Below are 26,246 nucleotides of genomic sequence, written 5' to 3'. Positions count from 1 at the left end.
CTTCACGTGGACAAAGGACGTCAAGGGCTAAACCCGGAAGAGGGAGAGCTAATCACGAAAGCCGTTTATCCCGTTTTCGATGTTGAAATCCATTGGCCAACCCACTGGGTCAGATAACTTCTTCTTGAGAAAGGCAGCATCTCTAAACCTGGGATGAAGGACACCTGAACATGATGCATGAGAAGGACCAGATGCAGACGCGTCACTGAAAGAATCACTGGACTGCTGAAGGATTTCTCAAAAATTCTAAAGAAAGGAAGGTCTGGGTCTGTGGCTGTATGGCTGTATAACTGGCTTCCACCTGGCTCCTCTCAGAGGGGCCTCTGTCGGCACACCCATGCCAAGCTGGGCCTCAAAGCCACATCAGCAAGGGCTACAGGCAACTGTCAAAGCAGCAGTGCCGTCTCCCCAGACTGGGGCCCAAAGGGCAAGATGTTCAGACCGGAGTTGCTGGGACACACTCCGCTGCTCAGCGTATACCAGAGCCTGTGTGAGCGTCCCGACCAGACCCCTGGCTCTTCCTCTCCTGCCATGCATTCATGAGCAGCAGCGTGGCGGGAGGGAGGCCGGGCAAGGAAGTGGTGATGAGGTACAAAAGGAGGAACTGACATCTTTGGGTTTTCAGAAACAAAAATTCCCATCTAGGAAGTGAGAAAGTAAAAAGGGAAAGAATTCACTCCGAACCAGTGGACAGAGAAATATGGCTTACTAACCCCCACATTTTGCATACAATTTTATATGAAAAAGGAAAAAAAAACCCCACCCACAACTCATCACAACGCAGTCCAAATGTTTGCAACCAAAGAGATGAAAATATTTCAGGTGAAATCACTTAAAAAAAAAAAAACAACCAAAAAACCAGAAAGCTTTTGATCATTCCTTTCTAAACACAACTGGTAGATCTACTCTCAAACACACTTAAGAGTATTCCACACAACATGTTCAGAATTCAGATTTATTGATTTCCACCGTATTGACTTTTAAAAATGGTATGAAGCTGACTGCAAGAAAGGGAACCGGTGATTTTAAGTTAAAATTAAGCTAATGGTGAAAGTACATCACCTCTGGCTTCAGTCACCACATCACCTCAGATTGGATATAGATATTTTTGAACAAAGTTCCAGAACTCTGAAATCCAGGGATGCTGCAGGCCTCTCCCAGCAATGTCCTTCACTTTGGGTCAGTCTCCTGGGCCAGAGGTGAAAGTGCTTTCAAAAATACTGCCATTTCCCCAGCACAGTGTCTTTGATTGCATCCACATATTGAGTTGGAACCCAGTACACCCAGTAGTAAGAGGCTTCCGTGGGGCCCAACTGAAACGCCTGGAAGGGAAAAAGGAAAACCAAGCGGTACTTCAGAGGTCAGGAGACTGAGCAGGCAGCACAACAGACAAGGGGAGGGCTGAGAGGTGAGCTCATTAAAATGGGAAGGGGAAAAAAAACAAAAACAACTGTGCACATGGGGAGCATTCTCCTGTCAAAAATAAATGAATAAATAAAACATAAAAAGGTGTGGGAGCGTTAGGCACAGCCGATCCTAAAGCGGTGGTTCCCGAACTCGCGTGTGCAGCAGGGCCAGCTGGGGGCTTGTTAGATCAGACTGGGGGCTCCAGCCCTGAGACTTCCTGATTCCAGAGAGTTGGGGTGGGGCCTGAGGATCTGCACGTCTAACAAGTTCCCAGGTGAGCTAATACTGCCGACCCAGACACCAGTTTGAGAACCACTGCCCTAGGCAAACCACCACACATGCATGAGGAGACAGGAGTGTTGAAAGCAGCACTGTCAGAAATGATAAAAACCTGGAAACCACCTACATATCCATTGTAAGGGAACGCAAAATTAAAAGTGACCTACTCAGATGAACACTGGATTTACTTTTACAAGGTATGAACTGGATCTAGAGTGAATACAGACAGATCATAATGTCGAGCCAAAAAAAAGCAAGCTGCAGAATGATACATACCATGATACCATGTATGGAAACTGAAAAAACACAAAGCAATACTGTGTCTTGGTCATGGATACACGTGAAAGTAAGCGCAGAGATGGGAAGGAGCCACGTGATAAATCAAGACAAGGGCAAAGGGGGAGGGGAACACAGTGGGGACATATTCACTGTTGGTGGATTTTCTTTTATTTAAAGCAAGACTGAAAGCAAGCTGCAAGATATTTACAACAGTCATTTCTTGGTTGATGGATATATGGGTTTGTTTTAGTACTCTCGGTTCTTTTCGGTACTCTTTTAACATTTCTCTAAAAATGAAAAAGCACAGCCACCCTTTTCTAAGGTGAACTGTGAATCTAGTGGAGTGGCACCTGCAAAGAGGGAATAGATACCTTCATTAAGACAAAGACCAAGGCACTCGATGGTGCTCAGAAAAGAAAGGGGGCAATTAGAACCCACCTCTGCCAGCAACAGCTCCAGACAGAAATCGGCATTTAAACTAAATGCGAAGGCATTAGCCATCCACACCACCTCCTTAAAATATGTCCAAAATGGTCCATGCTACTTGTTGGAAATTCCTCTCCCCAGACTGTCTGAAAACTGTGGCTGTAAACCTTATGGGGTCAAACTGGTGGGACAAACCTTTCAAAAGGAGTGAAGGGAGGGGCCCAGATGACAATATTAAAGGCCAACTTTTGAAACAGAAAAAATACCTGAGCAAAAAAATAACAAATCACCTGTAAGCCTTTAAGGACTACACAGAGACTAGAGGGCCTGGGAGGAGCCTGAGCCATCACCACCTCTACCAGGAGGAGGACCGGTGAGCTGGGCACCCAGGGCTGCACTGCCAACCACAGCCTGGGGCAACCCTGCGCCGCCAGACCCCCACAGGGCAGCACAGGGCCCACAACTGGCTGACTTCCTAGAGCCAGGGGCCCTGCCATCTGCCAAGAGAAGGGTCACAGCTGGATATGCCCTCTTCTCGGACTTTCCAACGCCTCCCTCTACTGCAAACTACGCCAGCCGCGTGCGGCCGTTCCTCCCTGGGACAGGGCTGACTCAGCTACAGCACAGTCACCTCCTCCGACTGAGCAGGGCGGGTGGCCCCACTCGCACCCTATCGCTGCTCAGGTCCCGTCCCTGCCACAGCAACTTTGGAGCGAGGCGGCTCAACTTCATTTTTAAAGCAGCCCCTTCAACAGTGCTGGGAGAGTGGAAGGGCTCTGCCTTGCTGCTCAGGGTTGCTCATCCCTGCTCTGCTCTGCAGACCCGGAGAACATCTCCAGAGGCTCTGTCTGCAGAGGAGCAGCCACTCTCCTGAGTGCAACTCCAGGCAGAACCAGGTAAAGGCCCCACCCTCCCCACAGGGTCCTCGGCCACTCGAGGGCAGCCCCCCGGGGTAAGCACTTCACGGCAGAAGGGGGCAGCCTGATGCCCTCACAGGCACCAAGGCTAGTGAGAGGCTCTGTTTCATACACGAGACAAAACTTAAAATGAAGACCCACAAGCCATTAACCTCCTCTTTGCATTTATTTTCCTGGTCTAAAAACAAAATATTACAGATATGAAAGACACGCAAGAGATAAAAATGTATCCCCTTTAAACTGCGTGAAGGTGGCGGGTGGAGCAGGGGGAGGGGGTCAGCTGCAAAATCAACAGAACTAGGAGTAGATCACGGATTAAGCTCTAAGAATTCGAAGACAACAGGAGGCTCTTAAGACTGTTGTCTTCTCAACACTGAGCTCTCCCCTCCCTGCTGGAGGCGGTGCAGGCGAGGCCGCCGGCCACTTACCATCATGTGATAGTCCTCGTGCCCTTCGATGGGCTCGCTGACCACGTTTTTAATGGAACCCATGGGCAGTTTCTCAGTCCGCTCTAAGTTGAGAGGGATCACAGAGATCATTAAAGGCCCCCCCACCCCTCCTCAGGGCTGGCGGCTGGGGGGTCCACCCCCACCCTCACCTTCTGGCCAGTGCACCTCAAGCCCTGTTTGGGAGGTGGGGACTTCCTAGGAGCAAGTGGGGAACAGCACTTGGCAGGTGTGCATTACAGGCTTCCGAGAGCATAGAGAGAGCCATCCTGGCGTTTCTCTGTGGAGCCTGATGACTGACAAACACCCAAGAAACCCCTCTGCACCCTTGTTGCCAAGCCCAGCCCTGGCTGAGGTCTTTGGTGCCTGGGATAGTCAAGGGACCAGGAGGAGGCAGCTGTACCCCCTGCTACTTATACAGGAAGGCGGTTTCTATCCCTTGATCCTGCCCACTCCCCCTCCCAGCCCCTCTCCTTCCCCCTCCCCAGTCTCCCATCCTGATCCTGCCCACTCCCCCTCCCAGCCCCTTCCCTCCCCAGCCTCCCACCCTGATCCTGCCCACTCCTCCTCCCAGCCCCTTCCCTCCCCAGTTTCCCACCCCCCCAAACACACACACTTGAACAAGCTCTCTGAGAACATCCATAACCTCTTCTGGTTAACCCTCGGGATGTACTCATCACATCGGGTCAGAAGCCCTTCTGCAGCAAGTCTAAGGATGGCAGGTAAGAAAGAGGCGGCAGCAAGGCATGCCTGGAGTGAGAGGAGACTGGAGATAAGCAGCACAAAAGGGGGCGGTGTCGTCTGTGCGGACACCTTGGGACAGGGAGCTCTCAGCAAAAGGTGAACAGTGCTGGGAAAAGCTCACTACAGGCTTTGCACCAAGCAAAAATCTAAAAAAAGAGGTAAGCTGACAAAACCCCAGGAACTCAGAGCCCTGGACCGTCACCTAGCTGGTGGCTTGAGATACGTAACTTCTATCCTACAGGCCTTGGTCTCTGAAAAGGAGGGTGGGGAGATAGGGCCTGAATATGCTCATTCAGATCTTGACTTTCTGAGTGGCTCTAACAGTCACCCACAGGCAGGATCTGACCAGCACTGGTCTTTCATGATGGAAACTGTTTTAAACATCAGCCATTTTGAACTGTCCAGAGATTTCACACAAGAACATGGACTTCTGGCTTCTCCTGAAAACACGGAAGATTCAACAATCCTAGGCCCACATTCCTAAGTGACAGCAATCAGCTAGATTAGAGACCTGAGCGCCCTACACACAGGGCACATACTCCCGGTGGCAGCTTCACGAGGTCACGTCCCATCTCCTGCCTGGAGCTCATTCTTCTTGCTCCGCCGGGCCTGAGGCTGTCAGTACTGCCTCCCACGCACGCTAGCAAGGACAGTTTAAGCCACAAGCAGGAACCATTGCATGCCGCTCCATAAAGCACCCCGTTGAGAAAGACATCAACGAACTGCTGGGACGTCACTTCAGCAGAAAGATGAAGCCAGTGACTGGAAGCCAACTCCCAGAACAAGCCGTCCTCCTAGGACAGGGCTTAGGAAACGCAGGGGGCAGGACTCCTGGGCCCACAGTGAGAACAGAGCCTGAAGGGACACTGATACCACTGCCTGGGTGGGAATGGAAATCCTGGCCCTGGTCACCCTTTGAAGATGTGCATGTTCACAGCCAGGCTCTTTAATGAGGCTGGTGAGCCACGAGGCTCTCAACAGCTCTGAACCCTGATCCACCAAGATTCTTCCAGAGCTCTGCCTTCAGGCCATAGCAAAAAGGTGGCAGCTTCTATGAGCTAAAGCAAAACCTCTAACATACGGAAGGGAGGCTGTCATTAGCCCCAGCAGTTATGCCATTGTTTCCTATAGAACTTCACCACCCGGAAACACTCCCTAGGAACCAACGAAGGCTTACACACTCAGTCCTCATCCAGTTCCCCTACCTGCACCCACCCTCCCGGCCAGCAGCCTTGATCCCGGCCTCCCAGGAGGCTGCAGGAGTGAAAGCGCAGGCCAAGGAAGAGGCAGGGTTCTGGCAGGTCTGCGAATGATGGAGAAGTAAGCCAACTCCCCTGCAAGGTCACGAGTAAGTGAGGATCTGACCGAGATGGCGCAGCCCATGACTGAAGAAAACTGATGATGTGCCAGGCTCTGTGGAAGAGAATGACCTACTACAGAGTTCAAAAGCCCCTGGGAAGACTGGGAAAGCCCTTAAGTTTTATGCACAACTTGCCTTGCCCATGCAGTGAGAGTCAAAAGTGAAAAAGACTGGGGCAAGGAATCACAAAATTGTTAGAAAACTCAAGTATCTTGCTGGTTTAGGTCTTTGTTCATTTTAAGAATCAAGATTGGGTTAAAAACGAGAAACCTACTTTCACATTTTAAGATGATTACAATCTCATTCCCCGTCACTCCTGCTCCAATTATTTTCCCTAAAACTATGGTCCCATTTTGGGATTCCCTGGTGACTCAGATGGTAAAGAATCTGCCTACAATGTGGGAGACCTGGGTTCAATCCCTGGCTCTGGAAGATCCCCTGGAGAAGGGAATGGTAACCCACTCTAGTATCCTTATCTGTGGGAATCCGTGGATATAGAAGCCTGTTGGGCCACAGTCTGTGGGGGTGGAAAGAGTCAGACACAACTGAGCAATTAACACCTCCTTGGTCCCATTTTAAGCAGAATCATACTAAATGGCCTGTCCCTGAAACCAGCTAACCTTACACAATGCACACCACTATACTTCTCTTTACATCTACCTCGAACTCTGAATACCTGCAGTGCTGGCCAGAAACAGGGAAACCGGGCATGTCTGGTTCCCTCCAGGAGTCTGATGGGGGACAGATAAGTCTGAGGGTAATGAGCGCTCCAGGGATAAAGCAGGGTGCTCTGTGGACAGAAGCAGCAGCAGCTCATTTGCAGGGTGGAGAGATATCAGGGAAGGCTTCCTTAGAAGAGCATGTTTAAGTAGGACCTTGGAAGATTTTTGTTAATAACAGGAACAGGAAGTAGGCATCCCGGGCAAAGGCACAGCATGACTGAAACATGAGCTGTGCAAAGCATGGTGGGAAGCTCACGGAGTGACGCAGCTCAAGTATGCAGGGCACAACAGGGCAAGTGGGGCAGGAAGCTGGGTCAAAAATCTGAAAGCGAACCCCACGGTTGAGAATACTGGACACTAGGTTGAGGCATCTGAACTTGGCCTTAAAGAGCCCGAAGTTTTTGAGGACTTGACCCAGTGAGGAAAAAGCAGTGTGGAAGATGGGCAGGACAGAAGAGATCGCAGATGGGGTTGGCACAGAGGTTAACTTCCTTTAACAAAGTTCACAGATGCCAGGAATCAACAGGCACAACAGAAGGGAAAAGAAAGAGATGCAGATAATTCTGGAATGTAACTGATAAGACTGAACCATCTGGGAGACCGGAGAGGGGCATCAGTCAGAGACACTTCCCAGCAAACAGCATGCCTGACTCCCAGACACAGGCAGGGAAAGTGGCGGGCTGCAGGGGGCAACCAGGCAAGGAAGTAAGGCAGGTCCTGAGCCCAGGCAGTCTCTGGCCTACAGCGGCCAGGCAGGCGACACACGTGAGCAAAGCTGGCCACAGTAAAAGGCGAATGGGACAGTGAGGGCTACAGCACGGCCCACCGGAAACGGCTACTTTGCGCCAGCTGATCTCCATGTGCCACGTGAAAATGGAGGTCCCGAACAGCTAGACCTTTTGCTTCAAGAGAAGCCAAAACAAAAAATGAACAAACAAAAAAACTTTGATCCAGTGAAATCTGATTTTCACAGACTATGTGTAAACTCAGAAAACCCTTGTCCACAGACAGGACCTGGCCCGCACGCCACACAGTTTGGAACCTCTGGTTCTGGCTACAACTGAAGAGCCAATGTTTGATGGATTGGCTCTGAGATCAGACTGAAGAGAATGAGGGAAGAGGGCCCAAACAGAGGTGAGCATCAAAAAGCAAAATCTAAAGCAAGCAAAGCACAGTGGAGAGAGATTCCAGACTGAGGAGCAGAGATGAGCCCGAGCCCAAGCCCTGCTGGGTGCCAGAGGCAGCAAGCCAGGAACAGGCGAGGCCAGCCCGTACCTTTAGTGCCGATCCACAGCTGGTCTTGTTCTAGCTTAAAGGTAAGCCTCACTTTTCCTCCAGACTTGTTGTACATGCCAGATAATGGTACAGCTGGCAGGCGCTCCTGGGGGCACAAGAGCATGGTAAGAGAGAGGAACCAGTAAAAAAGGCGAGGCAGGAGAAGACAGGAGTTGAGGACACGACTGCAGGAACCTCAAGAAGGCAGAAGTGGAGGCTGGTTCCTTTTCAGAATGCTCACAAAGGAGTTTAGCTTACCTGAGCACCCTTAACAGACGGCATCACGTCTTCAGGTTTTCCTTTATCCAACACTTTTCTGTGTTGCTATAAGTCAGAAAAAGATAATTATATGAAACAGCTGCCTGCATTTCTGTCTTTTACTACCTCTCTGAAAAACAGGATGAAGCAAGCCTTAATATTTTGGTTCAAAAGCTTGTCCTGACTACAGATTATGGGTCCCTGACACTACAGGGCAGTGCTGTCCAGCAAAAATTTCTGTGATGGGAATATTCTGCACCTGTACTGTCCAAAACAGTAGCCGAGAGCCACTTGTGGTTGTTAAGCACTTGAAATGTGGCTAGCATAAGGACTGAATTCTTAATATTACTAAATTTTAATCAGCCACATGTGGCTACCATAGTAGACATCAAAGCTTTAGAGCAATCAGGATTTCCAGATTGCTAATTCACATAAACTCGACTTCCTTCTCTCCCTTCCTCCAAATTAACCACTGAAAAGATTACACAGCTAGCTTAAAGAAAGCCACAAAGGGTGCTTGCTCTCCTGGCAGGTACAAAATGGGGACAGCCATTTCCATCCACTCAAACTCCCACAGAAACCTGTAAGGATGTGACAGTTAGCTTAACTCCCTAGAAGGGACATTTCTTCAACAAATGGAGATTCAGCCCACTGCAGCAATCTTCCCCACTGCCCCACCCTCAACCATGCTAACCAGAAAGGTCAAGAGCCACTTTCCCAAAGAGAAATGTTAACTGCTCTATAGCCTGACAGTAAGCCTAATTCCACTCCCTCCTCAGGAGTTTGAAGCAGCTCATAAAGGGTTCTAATTAGGCACATGGCCCCCGAAAACTGCTCTGGTCTGGCCCAAATGCCTGAGTCTTGTTTCCTCTCCATCTGTGGCTTTAGAGGTACACTCGCTGTCTGGTCAAGCTAGAATTGTGGGTAATGGGTGGGTAAAGAGTAAACATTTCATTGAATTTAAGTACCAGGTGGCCACAAGCCAGTTCAAACTCTCACTGGCATGGCGGAAACCCTCTGGTTAGGAATAACTTCAAAAGTGCCAGACTACTAGCAAAAGGTCACTCTACGTATCAGCCCCAGATTCTTGAACAAGCTGATGAAAAGCTAGGAGAATGGGTCCCTCTCATTAGGCCAGCTTATGCCTCATAACCGGCATCAATAGAACAAAGCTGTGTGGATTAGAAGTTTAATTTGACTCATACATCCCAAGTACCTTTTGAAGAATTTTCCCTTCACTGTGGAGAACAGTTCTAAGCCTGTTAAGCTACCATTAGTAACTCAAAACCTATATTTAAGAAGCATGTTATACTCCAAAGGCGTGACCAGGGGAAAGACTCATGTTTGACGTGTTCCTATTTGACAACTTCATATGTCGTGGCAAAGGAAGATAGGAAAATGGAAATGAACTCAACTGGTTCATATCACCCCATATCTGGAGGGGAAAATGTCCAAATAAACACCTTTTAGATGTGAACAGAGGTTTACAACCCCTTATCTGAAACCCTATGGACAAATGTTTTGTATAAACATAATACAGTTTTAAAACACATTACATGATATTCTTTGTTGGGGGTCTTGGGAAGCACCTGTCACCAAACATGTTAACATTTCTAGGGTAGAACATGACTATCAATGCTAATTCTGGTTGGGTGTTGCTGCCTAGTCTGTAAGAACACTTTTGCTTTTCAGACTTGGGGTTCTGGTAGCACATATAAGAGATTATAAACCTGTAACACAAAATTGTGTGCCACACTGTTGGCCCTGTGCCTTGATGCCTAAGGTCACTGAAATTAATGTTGGTCAAGGTCGGTCTACTCTCCGCAGGATACAGGTTGAGTTGAGAATATCTATTATCCTGGAACACACTAAGAGTGGCCAGGAGGTTCTGTAACTACAAGCAGGGTTGGCTGGATAAGATTGCAAGTGACCGTTCTTTCAACCAGTTCCCTCCACAGTGAAACACTCTTACTTTTCCTAGTTGCAAAAGAGAATCTGAATGGCTACAGTGATCACAAAACAAGGCTGGATCTCTTCCATCTGAAACAAGCAACAGAGCATGTGAAAAATCAGACCCTCATTTCATGACCAGAAAGGAGGGAAGAAGAAAAAAATCAGTGTAGTTATCTTCCAAGTCAGCTTCACTTGGCTTCCTGAAACAGCCAGTTTCAGAGGGACTGCTGAAAGCTACTGATTTCCCTACCTATGGAGAAAAAGGCTTGTTGACTTGGGGGAAGCCACAAGCCAAAAAAACAAATGTAATCATCTGTGTGAAATGGAGGGTCAATTCTAATAGTGGCACTTTTCTCTGGTGCTCAATAGGAGAGAAACCCGCATCTGTTTCCTTTCAATACCTGGTCTGAAGCCTGCCTTTACAAAGGCCTCATCCTAAAGTAGATAGACTTGAGACACACTGACCCGCCAGATGAGACAAAGATGCAAATCTCAGGTAGTTGTCACCTCCACTCAACAGCCAGCCGCACCCAACTGCTGCCATAAATTTCCATCATGGGCCCTGTCCGAAAAGGAGCTTATTCTAGAAAGGAGACAACCAGCCTAGGCTCGAGAAGACAAAGCCTCACTCTTCCTAGGACCAACAATCACACAAGAGACTCACTTTCTGCCTGCAGAGGGGCTCCTTCTTGTTCTCTTCGGCCTTTGCGTCCTGCTGGGCAGCATCTTTGGGTGTGTTTACTGCTAAAACATCATTTATCGTGGAGCCAACCACCATGATCTTGGCCCCGCTGGTCACTTTTATTTCTCTCAATGTCTTATCCTCAGGGACAAGTCCCTTATACATGACTTTCTGCATGGCAGGCGGGAGACCTTAGGAAAAGGCAGAGGACAGTAAAAACAAGAAATGAAAAATATTCTTTGTACAACAGACCCGTAAGTGAATACTGCTTTATCACTAATCACTGTTGTGCACTTAGGCAATTTACAACCTCTCTGAGCCTCCAGAACGTCATCAGGGTGATGACAATAGTTCCTTATATATGGATTTGCTTTAAGGACTAAGAGATGGGACAAATATAGAGCATTTAGTGCAGCACAAGGTGTTAAGTAACCAATCCATGTGTGTGCTCAGTCGTGTCCAACTCTTTGCGACCCCATGGACTGTAGTCCACCAGGCTCCTCTGACCTTGGAATTTTTCAGGCAAGAACCCACTGGAGCGGGCTGCCATTTCCTCCTCCAGGAGATCTTCCCAACCCAGGGATTGAACCTACATCTCTTATGTCTCCTGCACTGGCAGGTGGATTCTTTACCACTAGCGTCATATCAGGACTTCCCTGGTGGCTCTGTCGGTAAAGAGTCTGCCTGCAATGCAGGAGACCTGGGTTCGATCCCTGGGTTGGAAAGATCCCCTGGAGGAGGGCATGGCAACCCACTCCAGGATTCTTGCCTGGGAAATCCCATGGACAGAGGAGCCTGGCAGGATACAGCCCACAGGGTTACAGAGAGTTGGATACAAGTGAGCGACTAAACCTACCTACCTAGTGCCATATCAAGTACTATTCCTTCCAAGTAGTTCCTCAACCAGCTTGTGACTCAAATATTAAGTGAATGTCCACAAATATCATGGATATAGAAACCAGTAAGGTTTCTGTTTTTATGGAGCTTACAGCCTACCCAGAGAAAGTTTAAAAAGGAAATCATTTCAGATGGCAAAGTGCTGTAAATAAGATAAATCTATGTAATAGGAGCTGCTGTGAAGGGGCCAGCATGATGGCCACCAGCAGTGTTTCCCAAAGCTCCCTTATTAGAATTACCTGAAACATTCGCTAAAAATAATTCCTGGCCACATTCCAGACCCACTGAATCAAATTCTCCAGGGGGAAGGGCCTAGAAGCTATAAACTTAACAAATGCCTTACGTAATTTTATTAGAGATGTTAGACACAGGAGTTAGAAACTTGGGCCTAAGAGTCAGCGCTGGGCCTGAAACCCAGCTCAGCCGATTGGCTCTGATTTTGCATCTCATTTTCTCCATCTGAATTACGGGCACGTTACTACTTCCTTCGGCAGGCTGTCGGTAGCATTGAGAAAACTGATGGAAGAACACAGGCAACGCGATACCTAGCGCAGACAGGAGGCAGGTGCGGTGGGTAGGCTGTCAGCGCCAGGGGGATTACCTGTAATCGAGTGAATCTTCTGTTTCAGCTCGGAGCCCGTGCTGTCCAGGGGAAACTTGACGTCGTGCTTAGTCTTGTTCCAGATGATCTTCAGGTCCACCAGCTCCCTTCCCGCGCCGCCGCCCGCGTCCTCGCCGTTGCTGACCGAGGCCTGGGCCACGGGGTCCCCAGGGGGCTGGGCCGGGGCCGGCTGAAGGCTGCCTCGCGCTGCGCAGGAGTCCTCGGCCGCCGCCCCCGCCGCGGCTTCGGCCTCCACGCAGTTGAGGGACCGCGCGGGCGCCTCGGTCGCCACGGTCTCGGCCTCCGTGTCCATGCCAGGCTCCTCCATGCCTGCAAGGGGGTTAGGGGGTGGACGCTCGCCGCGGACTGGGCCTGGAACCAGATTCTGCGCGGGGGCCGCCGGACCAATGCGCCCGAGCCAGGTTACTGGCGCCCCAGCGCCGGGTCACGTCCCCTAGGAGCGCCCGCTTCATCCCTGCCCTACCCGGGCGCCCGCCACCCCCTCCAGACTCACCATCCGGGGCTCCGGCCGCCGCCATGATGATTGTGTACAACACCCACCGCTCCCGCAGAGGCCGCCGGGAAAAGGCGAGCTGGCTGAGATTGGCCCCCGCAGCAGCCCCTAATCTTGCACAGCCTGGCCGGAAACAGGTGGAGGTTTCTATGGAGACCCGCCTCCTCCGCTTCCCCGGCCCGGCCCCTGCCACGCTCTAGCTTTCGAGAACCGAGGGGGGCGGGCCCGGGAAATCGTCCGCTTGCTAGGCTCTGCCCCCTTGAGGCCGAGCGGGGCCGCAGTCTTGGGAGGGGGGCGTGGGCTTGCAGGCTAGGAGGCTGGCGCCTTTAAGGGGCGGGGTTGCGCCTTCTGTGGCGGAAGCGGATTGGCTGGGAGGAGCCCCCGGAAGTGATGCACGGAGGCCCACGTGTGCCTATGCCGCCCCACATGGCGGTGTTTCTGAAGAGGTTGCTGCATCCCGGGAGGTCCCCGGCTGCCTTGGGCCGCCTGATGGGGCGGCGCGAAGCCAGCCTGGGTACTGATCCCGGGGCTGCGGTGCGAGTCCGGTTCGCCCCCAGCCCCACAGGTAACCTTGGCGGACGTGACGCTGCAGGCCGAGGCCCACCGTCTCTTGCCCGCCCCCCGAACATTCCGAACGAATCCCTTCCGGTGGAGTCAGACTGGCGGGGCAGTGAGACCTCATTATACGGAAATAGAAATATGTTTACGAGCGAAAATTATTCGCGTTGCCAGGAATTTCGTGCTTATCGTATTGTACCATTTTTTTGGGGTTCCTTGTTTCTTGCGTATTCAACAAATGTTTAGTGAGTACAGCCTGTTCTAGGCACTGAGATGCAACGGCCTTGGAGAAAGTAGAGCCCCTACTCCCAGGAAGCCTACACTGGTAGTGACTGCTACAAACATGTAAGAATATAGCTGTAGTTTTAAACAATCACATGTGTCATGCAGGAGGTGAAGCAATGTAGGGGACAAAGGGTTAGGTAGGATGCTCAGCAATGCGTTGCTGAGGAGGTTGCCATGAGAGTTGAGAACCAAGTAACAAGGAGCTAGGTACCTGAAGCCAATAGAAGAAACCTTCTGGGCAGAGGAAATTGGAGGTAGAACGGTCCTGTGGTTAGTGTTGGAGCTTAGCAAGCCAGAGTGGGGCAGGGACCCATTGTGTACCTTAGTGGCCTCCCCACTAGTTCCTCAAGTTCTTTTCCATCTGAGGCAACCTCCTATCCTCTTCACAAAAAGCACACCTCTCGTTCTAAACTACTGGGTCCCAAAGCTACCATTGTAAAAGCTCCTACCTGCACAGGATGACAAGGATATTACTTGCCAGGCACTATAGTGTAGAGCCTGCTCCTCAAACCACCCCTGGGTTTGACTGGCTTCTGATTTCCAGTGAATTACAGATTAATACTTTTATAAAATCCATGTGAAGAAATTACCAGAAAATTGAAACTCTGGGAAGCATACAAAATAGGGGACTTTCTATTGAATTCAACAGATGTAAAATTATTCTGTCAAAGTGCTCTCAATTTCTAAGCGTTTACTTGCTATTTCTGCACCTACCTGGTTGTGAACTGCGAGCAGTTTTCAGACAAGCTCTGGTTTGGGTGCAAAGGCCTGGGATTGTCTTGGTGCAGATTTCTGGCTTTGCCACTTGAGCAAAGCATTGAACCTCTGAATTTTAACATCTGTGAAATAGAGCTGATAATAGTACCTGCCTCATCATTTGAGGTAATCCAGCTGAGGCACTGGAAAGGTGTTGTTACCTCATGGAAAGCACTTAACAAGCAGACGCCTCCTTTATGATGATCTTAAGTCTTGTTTCCTTGATGATTTGCTGGAAAAGCCTATGTTGGCAAGGCGGTTGACTACAGACAGAAGAATATAGATCATTGTAATAGCTAAAATTAATGGTATACTCTGATCGGCATTTATGCCTCACAGCAATCTTGCAAGGAAGGTTTCTATTTTTTGTTGCCAGTCTCTCTCAACAAATTAGGAAATTGAAGCTCACAAAAATCAAGTAGAATGTCCAGGGGGAGCAGAATTTGAATCAAGATCTGTAAGACGTCTTGGTTTCAACTACTCGACCCATGTCTTCTATCTTGGGGAACTCTGGTTTTGTGGTGTCCTTGCAATAACTAGCTGAAGGTCACCTATATAATCAGTGTCGAGCTAGAGTCTGCCGGATCCCAGAGGAGCCTTTCCTGTCTCATGCAGGTGCTAGTACCTGAAGATGCAAATGAGCTCATTGTGAAGACAGGGCCACAACCTTGTCCAAAAAAGGCAGGGTAAGGGGGGAAATGACAGCCCTGGGAAGACTGTTTACTCTAACTATTCAGTCAGGAATGATGAAAAAAGTAAAGTCTTTTAAGAGTTTAAACTTGGGTGGAGAAATACAGTGGAATCGAATATTAGTTTTCATTAGTATCTAAAGGCAGCAGTTAGAGCATCAAGTAGTCAAAATTCAAAATGTGTGATGTGGTTAGTCCGTACAGTGCATAGAGGGTATGTGCAAAATGTAATTATACAGTATTTTCAATTAGGAAAGTGTTTTTTTTTGCCCAGGGACCTCATTGAATTTGCATAAATGAAATGCATGTGTGAAGTGGCTTCAGTGACTAACCATCTGTTTCCCCTTTGGGTGAAACTTGGTCTCAAGGCAAATCTCAGAGTAGAACGATGGGTGCAGGTGGGGAGAGCTGGAGCCGTTTTACAAAATGATATGCTCCAAAACCTGGGTGTTCTTCCACTTCTGGGATGAGGGTAAATGAGTCAGCCGCCCCAGTCCTCTGCTGGGACAGTCTGACTGCTGGAGAGATGGGACAGGGAGAGCCATTTCCTGGGCTTTGATGTTCCTTGGGCCCTTTTATCACAAGCAGAATTGACTTGCCCTTCATCTTCCCCATCTCATCTGGGCTGTCCCCTTCTTCCATCAGGCTTCTTGCACCTGGGTGGCCTCCGCACTGCTTTGTACAACTACATCTTTGCCAAGAAGCACCAAGGGAGCTTCATCCTGAGGCTGGAGGACACAGATCAGACCCGTCTTGTGCCTGGGGCAGCGGAGAATATTGAGGACATGCTTGAGTGGGCAGGTGAGGCTGGCAGGGAAAGGACCCTTCTCCAGGGAAGGAGCAAGGTTCTCCCAGGTGGCGCTAGTGGTAAAGAACCCATCTGCCAATGCTGGAGTCACAAGAGACTCGGGTTCGATCCCTGGGTGGGGAAGATCCCCTGGAGGAGGGCCTGGCAACCCACTCCAATATTCTTGCCTGGAGAATCTCATGGACAGAGGAGCCTGGCCAGTTACAGTCCACTGGGTTGCAAAGGGTTGGATGTGACTGAGCAGTTTACCAAGTCAGAGAAGGAGCAGGAGAAAGCGCCTGAAAGTCTTCTCACAGGGCCCAGGGTGGAGAACTTGAGAGTCCCCAGAAGAATGGGTACATTTGTGTTGTCTGGGGGGCGGGTACCACCCAGAAAGATACTGAAGCTTCCTGGGGCGGGGGAGGGGAGGCTCCAAGGCGCTTCTGAGATTCTTGTTTTTATCTCAGAGTCTCATCTCCTCCTGGGATCAGGCAGGAAACAGGCCAAGTGGAAGATGGACTGGGAGGCTCCAGGGCTGTGAAGAGCCTGAGGAAGCGCCAGCTCTTTTTGGCCATGTGGGAATCCTGGCCCAGCTCCTCAAATCTTCCGATTTCCAGGAGGAGCCAGATGGCCAAGGTTTTTTGTTTTTGTTTCGGTTTTGATGAGTGCTTCCCATTGTCAAATCTGAACTCAGATGACACATTGTATGAGTCAGGCAAAATATGTGCAGCCTCTTAAGTCAGCCTCCCTGTGGAAAGTGTAATTCTGAAGCCAGCTAAGCTCGAGGAGGACAAAGAGGAGTGTGTGTATGTTCCCCAGGTCAGTTGCTGCCTACCTGTCAGAACAGGTATGACGACTTAAGCTCCCTACGGGAAAATGCCCAAAACTCCAAGACTCTCTCGACAACGTGTGCTCTAGTCACAGGTAAATCATTAACTAAACTCTGGGTTACTGAAGAGCAAAAACTGATTTCATTTCTGTCCTCGACTGTAGAAGATTGTAGCAGAAACAGTTGAGATTAGCTGAGTGAAAGAATTCGTGCACCAAGGTCACTTACTGTGGTCCAGGTAGTATTCACGCATAAAACCAAGACCCTGCCCTCAGTAAATAGGGGAAGACAGACTTAAAAAAAAAACAAACAAACTGAATTCTAGGGACTTCCCTGGTGGTCCAGTGGTTAAGACTCCAAGCTTCCAGTGCTAGGGGCATGGGTTCTATCCCTGGTCAGGGAACGAAGATGCTATATGCCAGGTGGTAGGGAAAAAAAACCACAGGTGAGTTCATCCTTACTCTGATATGAAGCAGTGATAAGTGCTGTAGAGAAAGGGGTAGCAGGTGAGCAAACCAGCAGGGAGGGGTGGGTGCTCTTTGAGATAGGACAGACTTCCCCAAGGGGTGGACAGGAGCGCAGAGACCTGCACAAAGTGAGAAGTTGGTACCATGGTTGCTTAGGGGGAGAAAGCTCAAAGCCCAGGGAGTAGCAGATGTAAAGGCCCTACAGAAGCTTAGTGCTGGGCGTATTTGAAGAGCAGCAGGGAAGCCAGAGTGGCCCAAGCACAGTGAGGAGACCAGCAAAAGTGAAAGTCGCTCAGTCATGTCTGACTCTTTGCGATCCCATATATTGTGTAGTCCGTGGAATTCTCCAGGCCAGAATACTGGAGTGGGTAGCCTTTCCTTTCTCCAAGGGATCTTCCCAACCCAGGGATCGAACTCAGGTCTCCTGCATTCCAGGTGGCTTCTTTACCAGCTGAGCCACAAGGGAAGCCCAAGAATACTGGAGTGGGTAGCCTATCCCTTCTCCAGTGGATCTTCCCGACCCAAGAATCGAACTAGGGTCTCCTGCATTGCAGACGGATTCTTTACCAACTGAGCTCTCAGAGAAGCCCAAGGTGACCAGAGGACTTGGAAATGTGACATGAGGATACAGTGATGGGCAAGAGATCATGATTGGCCATGTGTGGAGCATGTGCTCCACGTCCCACAGACTGCTAGCACAAGGGTGCTGGGATGAGCAAGACTGATGCGTCCAGCCTCTAGAGCCCTCAGCTCGGCCCAAGGGTATGACCGAAGCGGGCAGGGATCCACACCCCATGTGGGTAATTTCTGGATGTTCTTGCTTCAGGAGTCGACCTGTAATTTATATAATATGAAATTCACCATTTCAAAGTGGTCTTCAGTATGTTCACTGTATTGTGCATCCATCACCCCTCTAATTCTAGAACATTTCCATCAACTCAAAACTGCAAACCAGTTAGCAGGCACTCCCTGTTCCTCCTTCCCTCCTGCCAGTGGCAACCACTACCGTCAGTCTGTATAGTTTGCCCGTCTGAGATGTTTCATTTTATGACTGGCTTATACTTAGCATAAGGTCCATGTACGACGTTGTTGTTGAGTCACTATGTCGTTGTGACTACGTGAACTGCAGCACTCCAGGTTCCCCTACCCTCCGTTATCTCCCAGTTGCTCAAATTCATGTGCATCAAGTCAGTGACTCTAGCTAACCATCTCAGCCTCTGCCACCCATTTCTGCTTTGGTCTTTAGTCTTCCCAGCATCTGGGTCTTTTCGAGTGAGTCACCTCTTCACCTAAAGTGGCCAAAGTATTGGAGCTTCACCTTTGGCATCAGTCCTTCCAATGAGTATTCTGGGATGATGTCCTTTAGAATTGACTGGTTTGATCTCCTTGCAGTCCAAGGGACTCTAATGAGTCTTCTCTAGCACCACAGTTCAGAAGCATCAGTTCTTCATCATTCAGCCTTCTGGGCTTCCCTAGTGGCTTAGTCAGTAAAGAATCTGCCTGCAGTGCCGGAGACCCAGGTTTGGCCCCTGAGTCAGGAAGATCCCTTGGAGAAGTAAATACCAACCCACTCCAGGCAAGAATACTGGACAGAGGAGCCTGGCAGGCAAGAGTTGGACTCAAGTGAGTGACTAAACCACCATCACCAGCCTTCTTTAGGGTCCAGTTCTCACAACCATACATGACTACTGGAAAACCATAGCTTTGACTATATGGACCTTTGTTGGCAAAGTGATGTCTCTGCTTTTTGATACGCTATCTAGGTTTGTCATAACTTTCCTTCCAAGGAGTAAGCGTCTTTTAATTTCATGGCTGCAGTCACCATCCACTGTGATTTGGGGGCCCAAGAAAATAAAAATCTTCAGTACTTTGACTTTTTCCGCTTCTCTTTGCTGTGATGTGATGGCCATCTGGTCCAGATGGCATGATCTTAGTTTTGTGAATGCTGAGTTTCAAGCCAGCTTTTTCACTCTCCTCTTTCATCCTCATTAAGAGACTCTCTAGTTCCTTTTCACTTTCTGCCGTTAGAGTGGTATCTGTGTATCTGAGGTTGTCGATATTTCTCCTGGCAATCTTGATTCCAGCTCGTGATTCATCCAGCCTGGCATTTCTCATGATGTACTCTGCATATAAGTTAAACAAGCAGGGTGACAGTATACAGCCTTGACGGACTCCTTTCCCAATTTGAAACCAGTCTGTTTTTCCATGTCCAGTTCTAACTGCTGGTTCTTGACCCCCATACAGGTTTCTCAGGAGACAGGGAAGGTGGTCAGGTACTCCCATCCCTTTAAGAATTTTCTATAGTTTGTTGTGATCCACACAGTCAAAGGCTTTAGCATAGTCAGTGAAGCTGAAGAAGATGTTTTTCTGGAATTCCCTTGCTATCTCTATGATCTAATGAGTGCTGGCAATTTGATCTGTGGTTCCTCTGCCTTTTCTAAACCCAGCTTGTATTAATACATCTGGAAGTTCTTGTTTCACATACTGCTGAAGCCTGCTGTTGCTTATTCGCTCAGTTGTGTCCAACTCTTTGTGACCCCGTGGACTGTAGCTTGCCAGGCTTCTCTGTCCATGGTATTCTCCAGGCGAGAATACTGAAGTGGGTTGCCAGTTCTTTCTCTAGGGAATCTTCACAACCCAGGGATTGAACCTGGGTCTCCTGCATTTTAGGCAGATTCTTTACCGTCTTAGCTACCAGATGGTAAAGCTAGGCTTGAAGGATTTTCAGCATAACCTTGCTAGCACATGAAATGACCACAGTTGTGTGGTAGTGTGAATATTCTTTGGATTGCCTTTTTTTGGCATTGGAATGAAAACTGACCTTTTCCAGTCCTGTGGCCACTGCTGAGTTTTCCAAATTTGCTGTCATATTGAGTATAGCATTTTAATGGCATCATTTTTTAGGATTCTAAATAGCTCAGCTGAAATTCTGTCACCTCCACAAGCTTTATTTGTAGTAATGCTTCCTAAGGCCCACTTGACTTCACACTCAAGGATGTCTGGCTCTAGGTGAGTGACCTAGATACCGTCATGGTTATCTGGATCATTAAGAACTTTTTTGTATAATTCTCCTGTGTATTCTTACCACCTCTTCTTAATCTCTACTCCTTCTGTTAGGTCCTTACTGTTTCTGTCCTTCATTGTCCCCATCCTTCATGAAACGTTCTCTTGATATCTCCAATTTTCTTGAAGAGATCTCTAGTCTTTCCCGTTCTATTGTTTTCCTCTATTTCTTTGCGTCATTCATTTAAGAAGGCCTCTTTATCTCTCCTTGCTCTTCTCTGGAATTCTGCATTCAGTTGGATTTATCTTCCCTTTCTCCCTTGCCTTTTGCTTGTCTTCTTTCCTCAGGTATTTGTAAAACCTTCTCAGAAAACCACTTTGCCTTCTTACGTTTCTTTTTCTTTGGGATGGTTTTGGTCACTGCCTCCTGTACAATGTTAGGAACATCCATCCCTAGTTCTTCAAGCACTCTGTCTACTAGATCTAATGCCTTGAATCTATTCATCACCTCCACTGTATAATCATAACGGATTTGATTTAGGTCATACCTAAATCATCCCAAGATAGGCACAATAAAGGACAGAAACGGTAAAGACGTAATAGAAGCAGAAGCAATCAAGAAAAGATGGAAAGAATACACAGAACTCTACAAAAAAGATCTTAATGACCCAGATAACCATAATGGTGTATTCCCTCACTCACCTAGAGCCAGGCATCCTGGAGTGTGAAGTCAAGTGGGTCTTTGGAAGCACTGCTGCCAATAAAGCTAGTGGAGGTAATGGAATTTCTGCAAAGAAAAATTTCCTAAAAAATTTCCTAAAAGATGATGCTATTAAAGTGCTACAATGAATATGTCAGCAAATTTGGAAAACCCAACAATGGCCACAGGACTGGAAAAGGTCAGTACTCATCCCAGTTCCTAAGAAGGGCAGTACTAAAGAATGTTCAGACCACCAGACAGTTACACTCATCTCCCATGCTAGTAAAGTTATCCTCAAAATCCTCAAGCTAGACTTCAGCATCATGTGAACCGAGAACTTCTAGATGTTCAAGCTGGGTTCAGAAAAGGCACAGGAACCAGAGATCAAATTGCCAGCATTCGCTGGATCATAGAGAAAGCAAGGGAATTCCAGAAAAACATCTATCTCTTTTTCATTGACTATGCTAAAGCCTTTGTGTGGACTATCACAAAGTGTGGAAAACTCTTAAGGAGATGGGAATACTAGACTTTCTTACGTGTCTCCTGAGAAATCTCTGTGTGGGTCAGGAAGCAAGTTAGAATCCTGTAAGGAACAACTGACTGGTTCAGGATTGAGAAAGAAGTATGACAAAGCTGTTTATTGTCACTCTGTTTAATAAAACTATACACAGAGCATATGATGCAAAATGTTGAACCGGATGAGTTAACACACTAGAATCAAGATTGCTGGGAGAAATATTAACAACCTCATTGTGAGGATAATGTCACTCTAATGGCAGAAAGTGAAGAGGAACTAAACAGCCTCTTGATGAGAGTGAAGGACAAGAGTGAAAAAGCCAGCTTAAAACTAAATATTATATTGAAAAAGCTAAGATCATGGCATCCGGTCTCATCACTTCATGGCAAATAGATGGGGGAAACGTGGAAGTAGTGACAGATTTCCTCTCCTTGGGCTCCAAAATCCCTGCAGATGGTGGCAGCAGCCATGAAATTAGAAGACAATTGCTTCTTGACAGAAAAGCTGTGACAAACCTAGACAGTCTGTTAAAAAGGAAAGACGTCACTTTGCTAACAAAGACCATATAGTCAAGGCTATGTCTTTCCAGTTGTCATGTACAGATGTGACAGCTTTACCATAAAGAAGGCAGAGTGCCAAACAATCAATGCATTTGGACTGTGGTGTGGAGAAGACTCTTGAGAGTCTCTTGGAAAGGAAGGAGATCAGACCAGTCGATCTTAAAGGAAGTCAACCCTGAATACTCTTTGGAAGGACTGATGCTGAAGCTGAAGCTCCAATACTCTGGCCACCTGATATGAACAGCTGACTTATTGGGAAAGACCCTGATGGTGGGAAAGATAGAAGGCAGAAGCAGGAGAGGGCAACAGAGGATGAGATGGTTGAATGGGATCACTGATGCAATGGACATGGTGAGATGGTGAGGGACAGGGAAGCCTTGCATGCTGCAGTGGCAAAGAGTCAGACAGCTTGGCTACTGAACAACAGCAACAAAAAGCCTGGAAGTTTTTCCTACTTTCTTCAATTTAAGCCTGAATGTTGCAATAAGGAGCTCATGATCTGAGCCACAGTCAGCTCCAGGTCTTGTTTTTATCTGATGTATAGAGCTTTTCCATCTTCGGCTGCAAAGAACATAATCAATCTGATTTCAGTACTGACCATCTGGTGGTGTCCATGTGTAAAGTCGTCTCTTGGGTTGTTGGAAGAGGATGTTTGCTGTAATCAGCATGTTCTCTTGACAAAACTCTGTTGGCGTTAGCCCTGATTCATTTTTGTACTCTGAAAGCAAACTTGCCTGTTATTCTGGATATCTCCTTAATTCCTACTTTCACCTTCCAATCTCCTATGATGAAAAGGACATCTTTTTTTGGTGTTCGTCCTAGAAGATGTTGTGGGTCTTCATAGAACTGATCAGCGTCTTCAGCATCAGTGGTTGGGGCATACACTTGGATTTACTGTATGTTGCATGGTTTGCCTTGGAAACAAACCAAGACCATTCTGGCATTTCTGAGATTATACTTAAGTACTCCATTTCTTACTTTTTTGTTGACTTTGAGGGCTACACCATTTCTTTTAAGGGATTCTTGCCCACAGTAGTAGATAAAATGGTTATCTAAATTAAATTCACCCATTGCCATCCATTTTCTTCACTGATTCCTAAAGATGCTGATGTTCACTCTTGACATCTCTTGCTTGACCACATCCAATTTACCTTGATTCATGGACCTAACATTCCAGGTTCCTCTGCAATATCGTTCTTTACAACATCAGACTCTTTTCACCTCCAGACGCATCCACAGCTGAGCATCGTTTCCGCTTTGGCCCAGCTGCTTCATTCTTTCTGGAGCTCTCCACTCTTCTCCAGTAGCATATCAGACACTTACCAACTTGGGGGTGGGGTGGGGCATATATTCTGGTATCATTTTTTGACTTTTCATACCGCTCATGGTGTTTTCACGGCAAGAACACTGGAGTGGATTGCCATTTCCTCTTCCTGTAGCCCACGTTTTGTCAGAATCCTCCACTGTCACCTGTCTGTCTTGGGTGGTCCTGCATGGCCTGGCTCAGAGCTTCATTGAGGTACACATGCCCCTTCTCCAGGACAAGGCTGTGATCCCTGAAGGGGATGTTGCGGCATGTATGTTGTAGCATGAATGAATTCTTTTTTTTTATGACCAAGCAATATTCATTATGTGGAGATACCACTTTTTGCTTATTCATCAGTGGTTGGGCATTTAGTTTCTACATTTTGGATATGATGAGTCAAATTTCTATGAACATTTACATACTATTTCTTATGTGCATCTAGTGGAGTCTCTCTTAAACCCTGGAGCATATACCAAATGTTGGACATGCTGACATTAGATCAAGAAGGAACCCCAGATGCATGTAACCCAGCCCCCCTTCTCTGACAAATGAGTCAATAGCGCTGTCAACAGAACCAATGATACTGGCAGCCAGGACCTACTGAGAGCTGAGATGTGCCAGGCAGGGCGCCGAGCCTTCCCATAGGCTGTCTTATTCCAGCTTCATGATGACCCTCAGGAGAAAGTAGATGTGTGTTACGTGTTTGCCAGTCAGTCCTGTCTGACTCTTTATGACCCCATGGACCGTAGCCGGCTCCTCCATCTGTGAGATTCTCCAGGCAAGAATACTGGAGTGGGTTGTCATTTCCTTTTCCAGGAGATCTTCCCAACCCAGGGATCGAACCCAGGTCTCCTCCATTGCAGGCAGACTCTTTATGGTTTGAGCCTTCTGGGAAACCTAAGTAAATGTTTGTTTCCTTCTTTTAAAAGAGGAAACCGAGGCTCTGCAAGGTGTCTTGCCTGGCCTTTGAGCGCAGGCCCCTCTACCTCCAGAGACTGTGGGACATCGGTGTGCAGGATTAACCCTGTCCTTAGCTTCCTAATTCATCTGACAGCCCTCTGAGGGCAGAAGCACCATCATCTAGCTCTTCTGTGGCCCCTCTGCCTCTCCTGGAAGCATTTATAAGTGAAATCTATCCTTTGTGACCTGTGGAAACCAGACTTTGGGTTGAGGTTTGGGCTTATAATGGATCACGTGTGATCTAACAGCTTATGTTGCAGCTTCCATGTTCTACACGGAAGCCACTGGGCTAAGCACTTAGTGAGCGATGATGCATTTACGTCTTAGTTACTCTGCACAGTAGACTCTTAGCTCCACTTTTCAGAGGAGGAAACCAAGGCTTAGGAGAGCTGAGGAATGCAAGAGGCAGACCACGGAGTGGTTAAGAGCATGGGCCTGGGACCAGCTAGCCTGGCTTTGAATGTTGTTGTACCCACTTATCCTTGGCCAGGTGACGTGACACAGCCTCTTGGTGCTCCTGTGTCCTCCTTTCTGAATGGGGTTCACAACAGCACCTATCAGGTTGGGTGGTTTGGAGCCTTAACAGTGATCACAGAATATAAAAGCAGCCTCGCAGGTTCATGGCACCATCCTTTGTCACAGTAGTCAAGGGCCAAGCCAGGAGTCCAGCTGGCCTGGATGGGCTGTCCCTGAACCACACTGCTTCTCCTGAGTCCGCTGTGCCAGGGCAGGGCTGGTTTGTCACTCTTCGGGGCAAGGATAGAGGGAGAGGATATGCCAAAGAGGGTGTGGATCGTGGAGCGGGTGCCTTGTGACCTTAAGTGTTAATGCCTCTGTGCTTTACCTCTTCATCTGGAAAAGAGAAGTGATAAGAGTGACAGCCTCATGGATTGTTGGGAGGATTGAAAGCTCTGCAATGTGTGTGAATTGCTTCTCTGGTGGCTCAGATGGTAAAGAATCCGCCTGCAATGCAGGAGACCCAGGTTTGATCCCTGGGTCGGGAAGATCTCCCTGGAGAAGGGACCAACTCTGGTATTCTTGCCTGGAGAATCCCATGGACAGAAGAGCCTGGCAGGTTACAGCCCATGGGATCGCAGAGTCGGACATGACTGAGCAGCTAACACCACCGCCACCGGAGTATGTGGAACGCTTGTAGCAGTGCCTGGGAACCTGTGCTGTGTCTTTGGGGTCATTATCGTTTGGTGATTGCCCTCTGCCTGTGTTCCAGGCGTTCCCCCAGATGAGAGCCCCCGGCGCGGAGGGCCTGCTGGGCCCTACCTTCAGTCTCAGCGGCTTGCGCTCTACGCCCAGGCTGCTGAAGCCCTGCTGAAGAGTGGTGCTGCGTACCTGTGTTTCTGCTCACCCCAGCGGCTGGAGCTCCTGAAGAAGGAGGCCCTGAGGAACCGCCAGACGCCCCGGTGAGAGCCCCAGCCTGTCACCGTGCCTCCCTAGGGGCGGCTGTGTTCGTTTGCTCCTGCTGCGTAACAAATGACACCCAACCCACCTACCTCAGGGTTCTTGCAGGTCAGGAGTCTGGGCACAGCTTAGCTGGCTCCTTCGGCTCAGGGTTTCTCAAAGCCGCCATCAGGGTCTAGGCCAGCCTTGCCATTGCCTCGATTGCTGGGCTCGCCGAGGATCTACCTCCATCCCTCTCAGAGGCTGTTTCCTGGAGACAACAGTCCCGGCCGAGTGGGCCTCTCTCCACTGGGCAGCTCACCACTTGGCAGCTGGCGTTCCTTCAGGCGAGCCAGGGAGAAGGCAGTGGGCAGGGAGGGGAGCGAGCAGGGTGGAAGCCGCAGCCTCTGTGTCACCCAGTCGAGGAAGTGACGTCTCGTTGCTGCGTTGTGCTCTGGTCACTAGAAGGAAGTCAGGAGGGCCAGCCCGCACTCGAGGGCGGGGAGGACACAAAGCAAAAACACCAGGATGGATATCTCAGGGGCCGAGTCAGCTCTGCCTGCCGCCCTGGGCCTCAGGCGTGTAAGGTCATTTAATTTCTCTCTTATTTGGGGACTTCCTGGTGGTCCGGTGGCTGAGATGCCACACTCCCAGTCCGGGGGCCTGGGTTCAAT

At 48.7% G+C, this 26,246-nt stretch overlaps 2 protein-coding genes across 5 annotated transcripts in view; one reads left to right on the top strand and one right to left on the bottom strand.

The window, feature by feature from the left end:
- Positions 1-941: 941 nt before the first annotated feature.
- UBFD1 (ubiquitin family domain containing 1) lies at positions 942-26,005 on the bottom strand. 2 transcript variants are annotated; one of them, XM_069570357.1, is made up of 8 exons: positions 25,686-26,005; positions 12,761-12,883; positions 12,247-12,576; positions 10,731-10,939; positions 8,114-8,179; positions 7,856-7,961; positions 3,737-3,819; positions 942-1,322 (listed from the first exon to the last, which is right to left on the bottom strand). In XM_069570357.1, the coding sequence occupies exons 2-8, from the start codon at positions 12,783-12,785 to the stop codon at positions 1,212-1,214; spliced, it is 930 nt and encodes a 309-aa protein (XP_069426458.1). In that variant the 5' UTR covers positions 12,786-12,883; positions 25,686-26,005; the 3' UTR covers positions 942-1,211. The 2 variants fall into 2 exon arrangements, with proteins under 2 accessions (XP_069426458.1, XP_069426457.1); XM_069570356.1 differs by lacking the exon at positions 25,686-26,005 and having other exon boundaries at positions 12,761-13,079.
- EARS2 (glutamyl-tRNA synthetase 2, mitochondrial) overlaps positions 12,000-26,246 on the top strand; it is a 29,694-nt gene continuing 15,447 nt past the window's right edge. Inside the window, exons 1-3 of one of the 3 annotated variants that reach the window (XM_069570355.1) lie at positions 12,000-12,210; positions 15,694-15,849; positions 25,406-25,595. In XM_069570355.1, the coding sequence (XP_069426456.1) occupies positions 15,834-15,849; positions 25,406-25,595 (206 nt within the window). In that variant the 5' untranslated portion in view covers positions 12,000-12,210; positions 15,694-15,833. Of the gene's footprint in view, positions 12,211-12,965; positions 13,664-15,693; positions 15,850-25,405; positions 25,596-26,246 lie in introns of those variants that run through there. The other 2 variants (XM_069570353.1, XM_069570354.1) reach the window with 2 other exon arrangements.

The sequence above is a fragment of the Ovis canadensis genome, chromosome 24, assembly GCF_042477335.2.
Source record: "Ovis canadensis isolate MfBH-ARS-UI-01 breed Bighorn chromosome 24, ARS-UI_OviCan_v2, whole genome shotgun sequence".
NCBI classification, from domain to species: Eukaryota; Metazoa; Chordata; class Mammalia; order Artiodactyla; family Bovidae; genus Ovis; species Ovis canadensis.
Note: the sequence above shows the minus strand (reverse complement) of the source record. Positions and strands in the feature narration are given on the sequence as shown.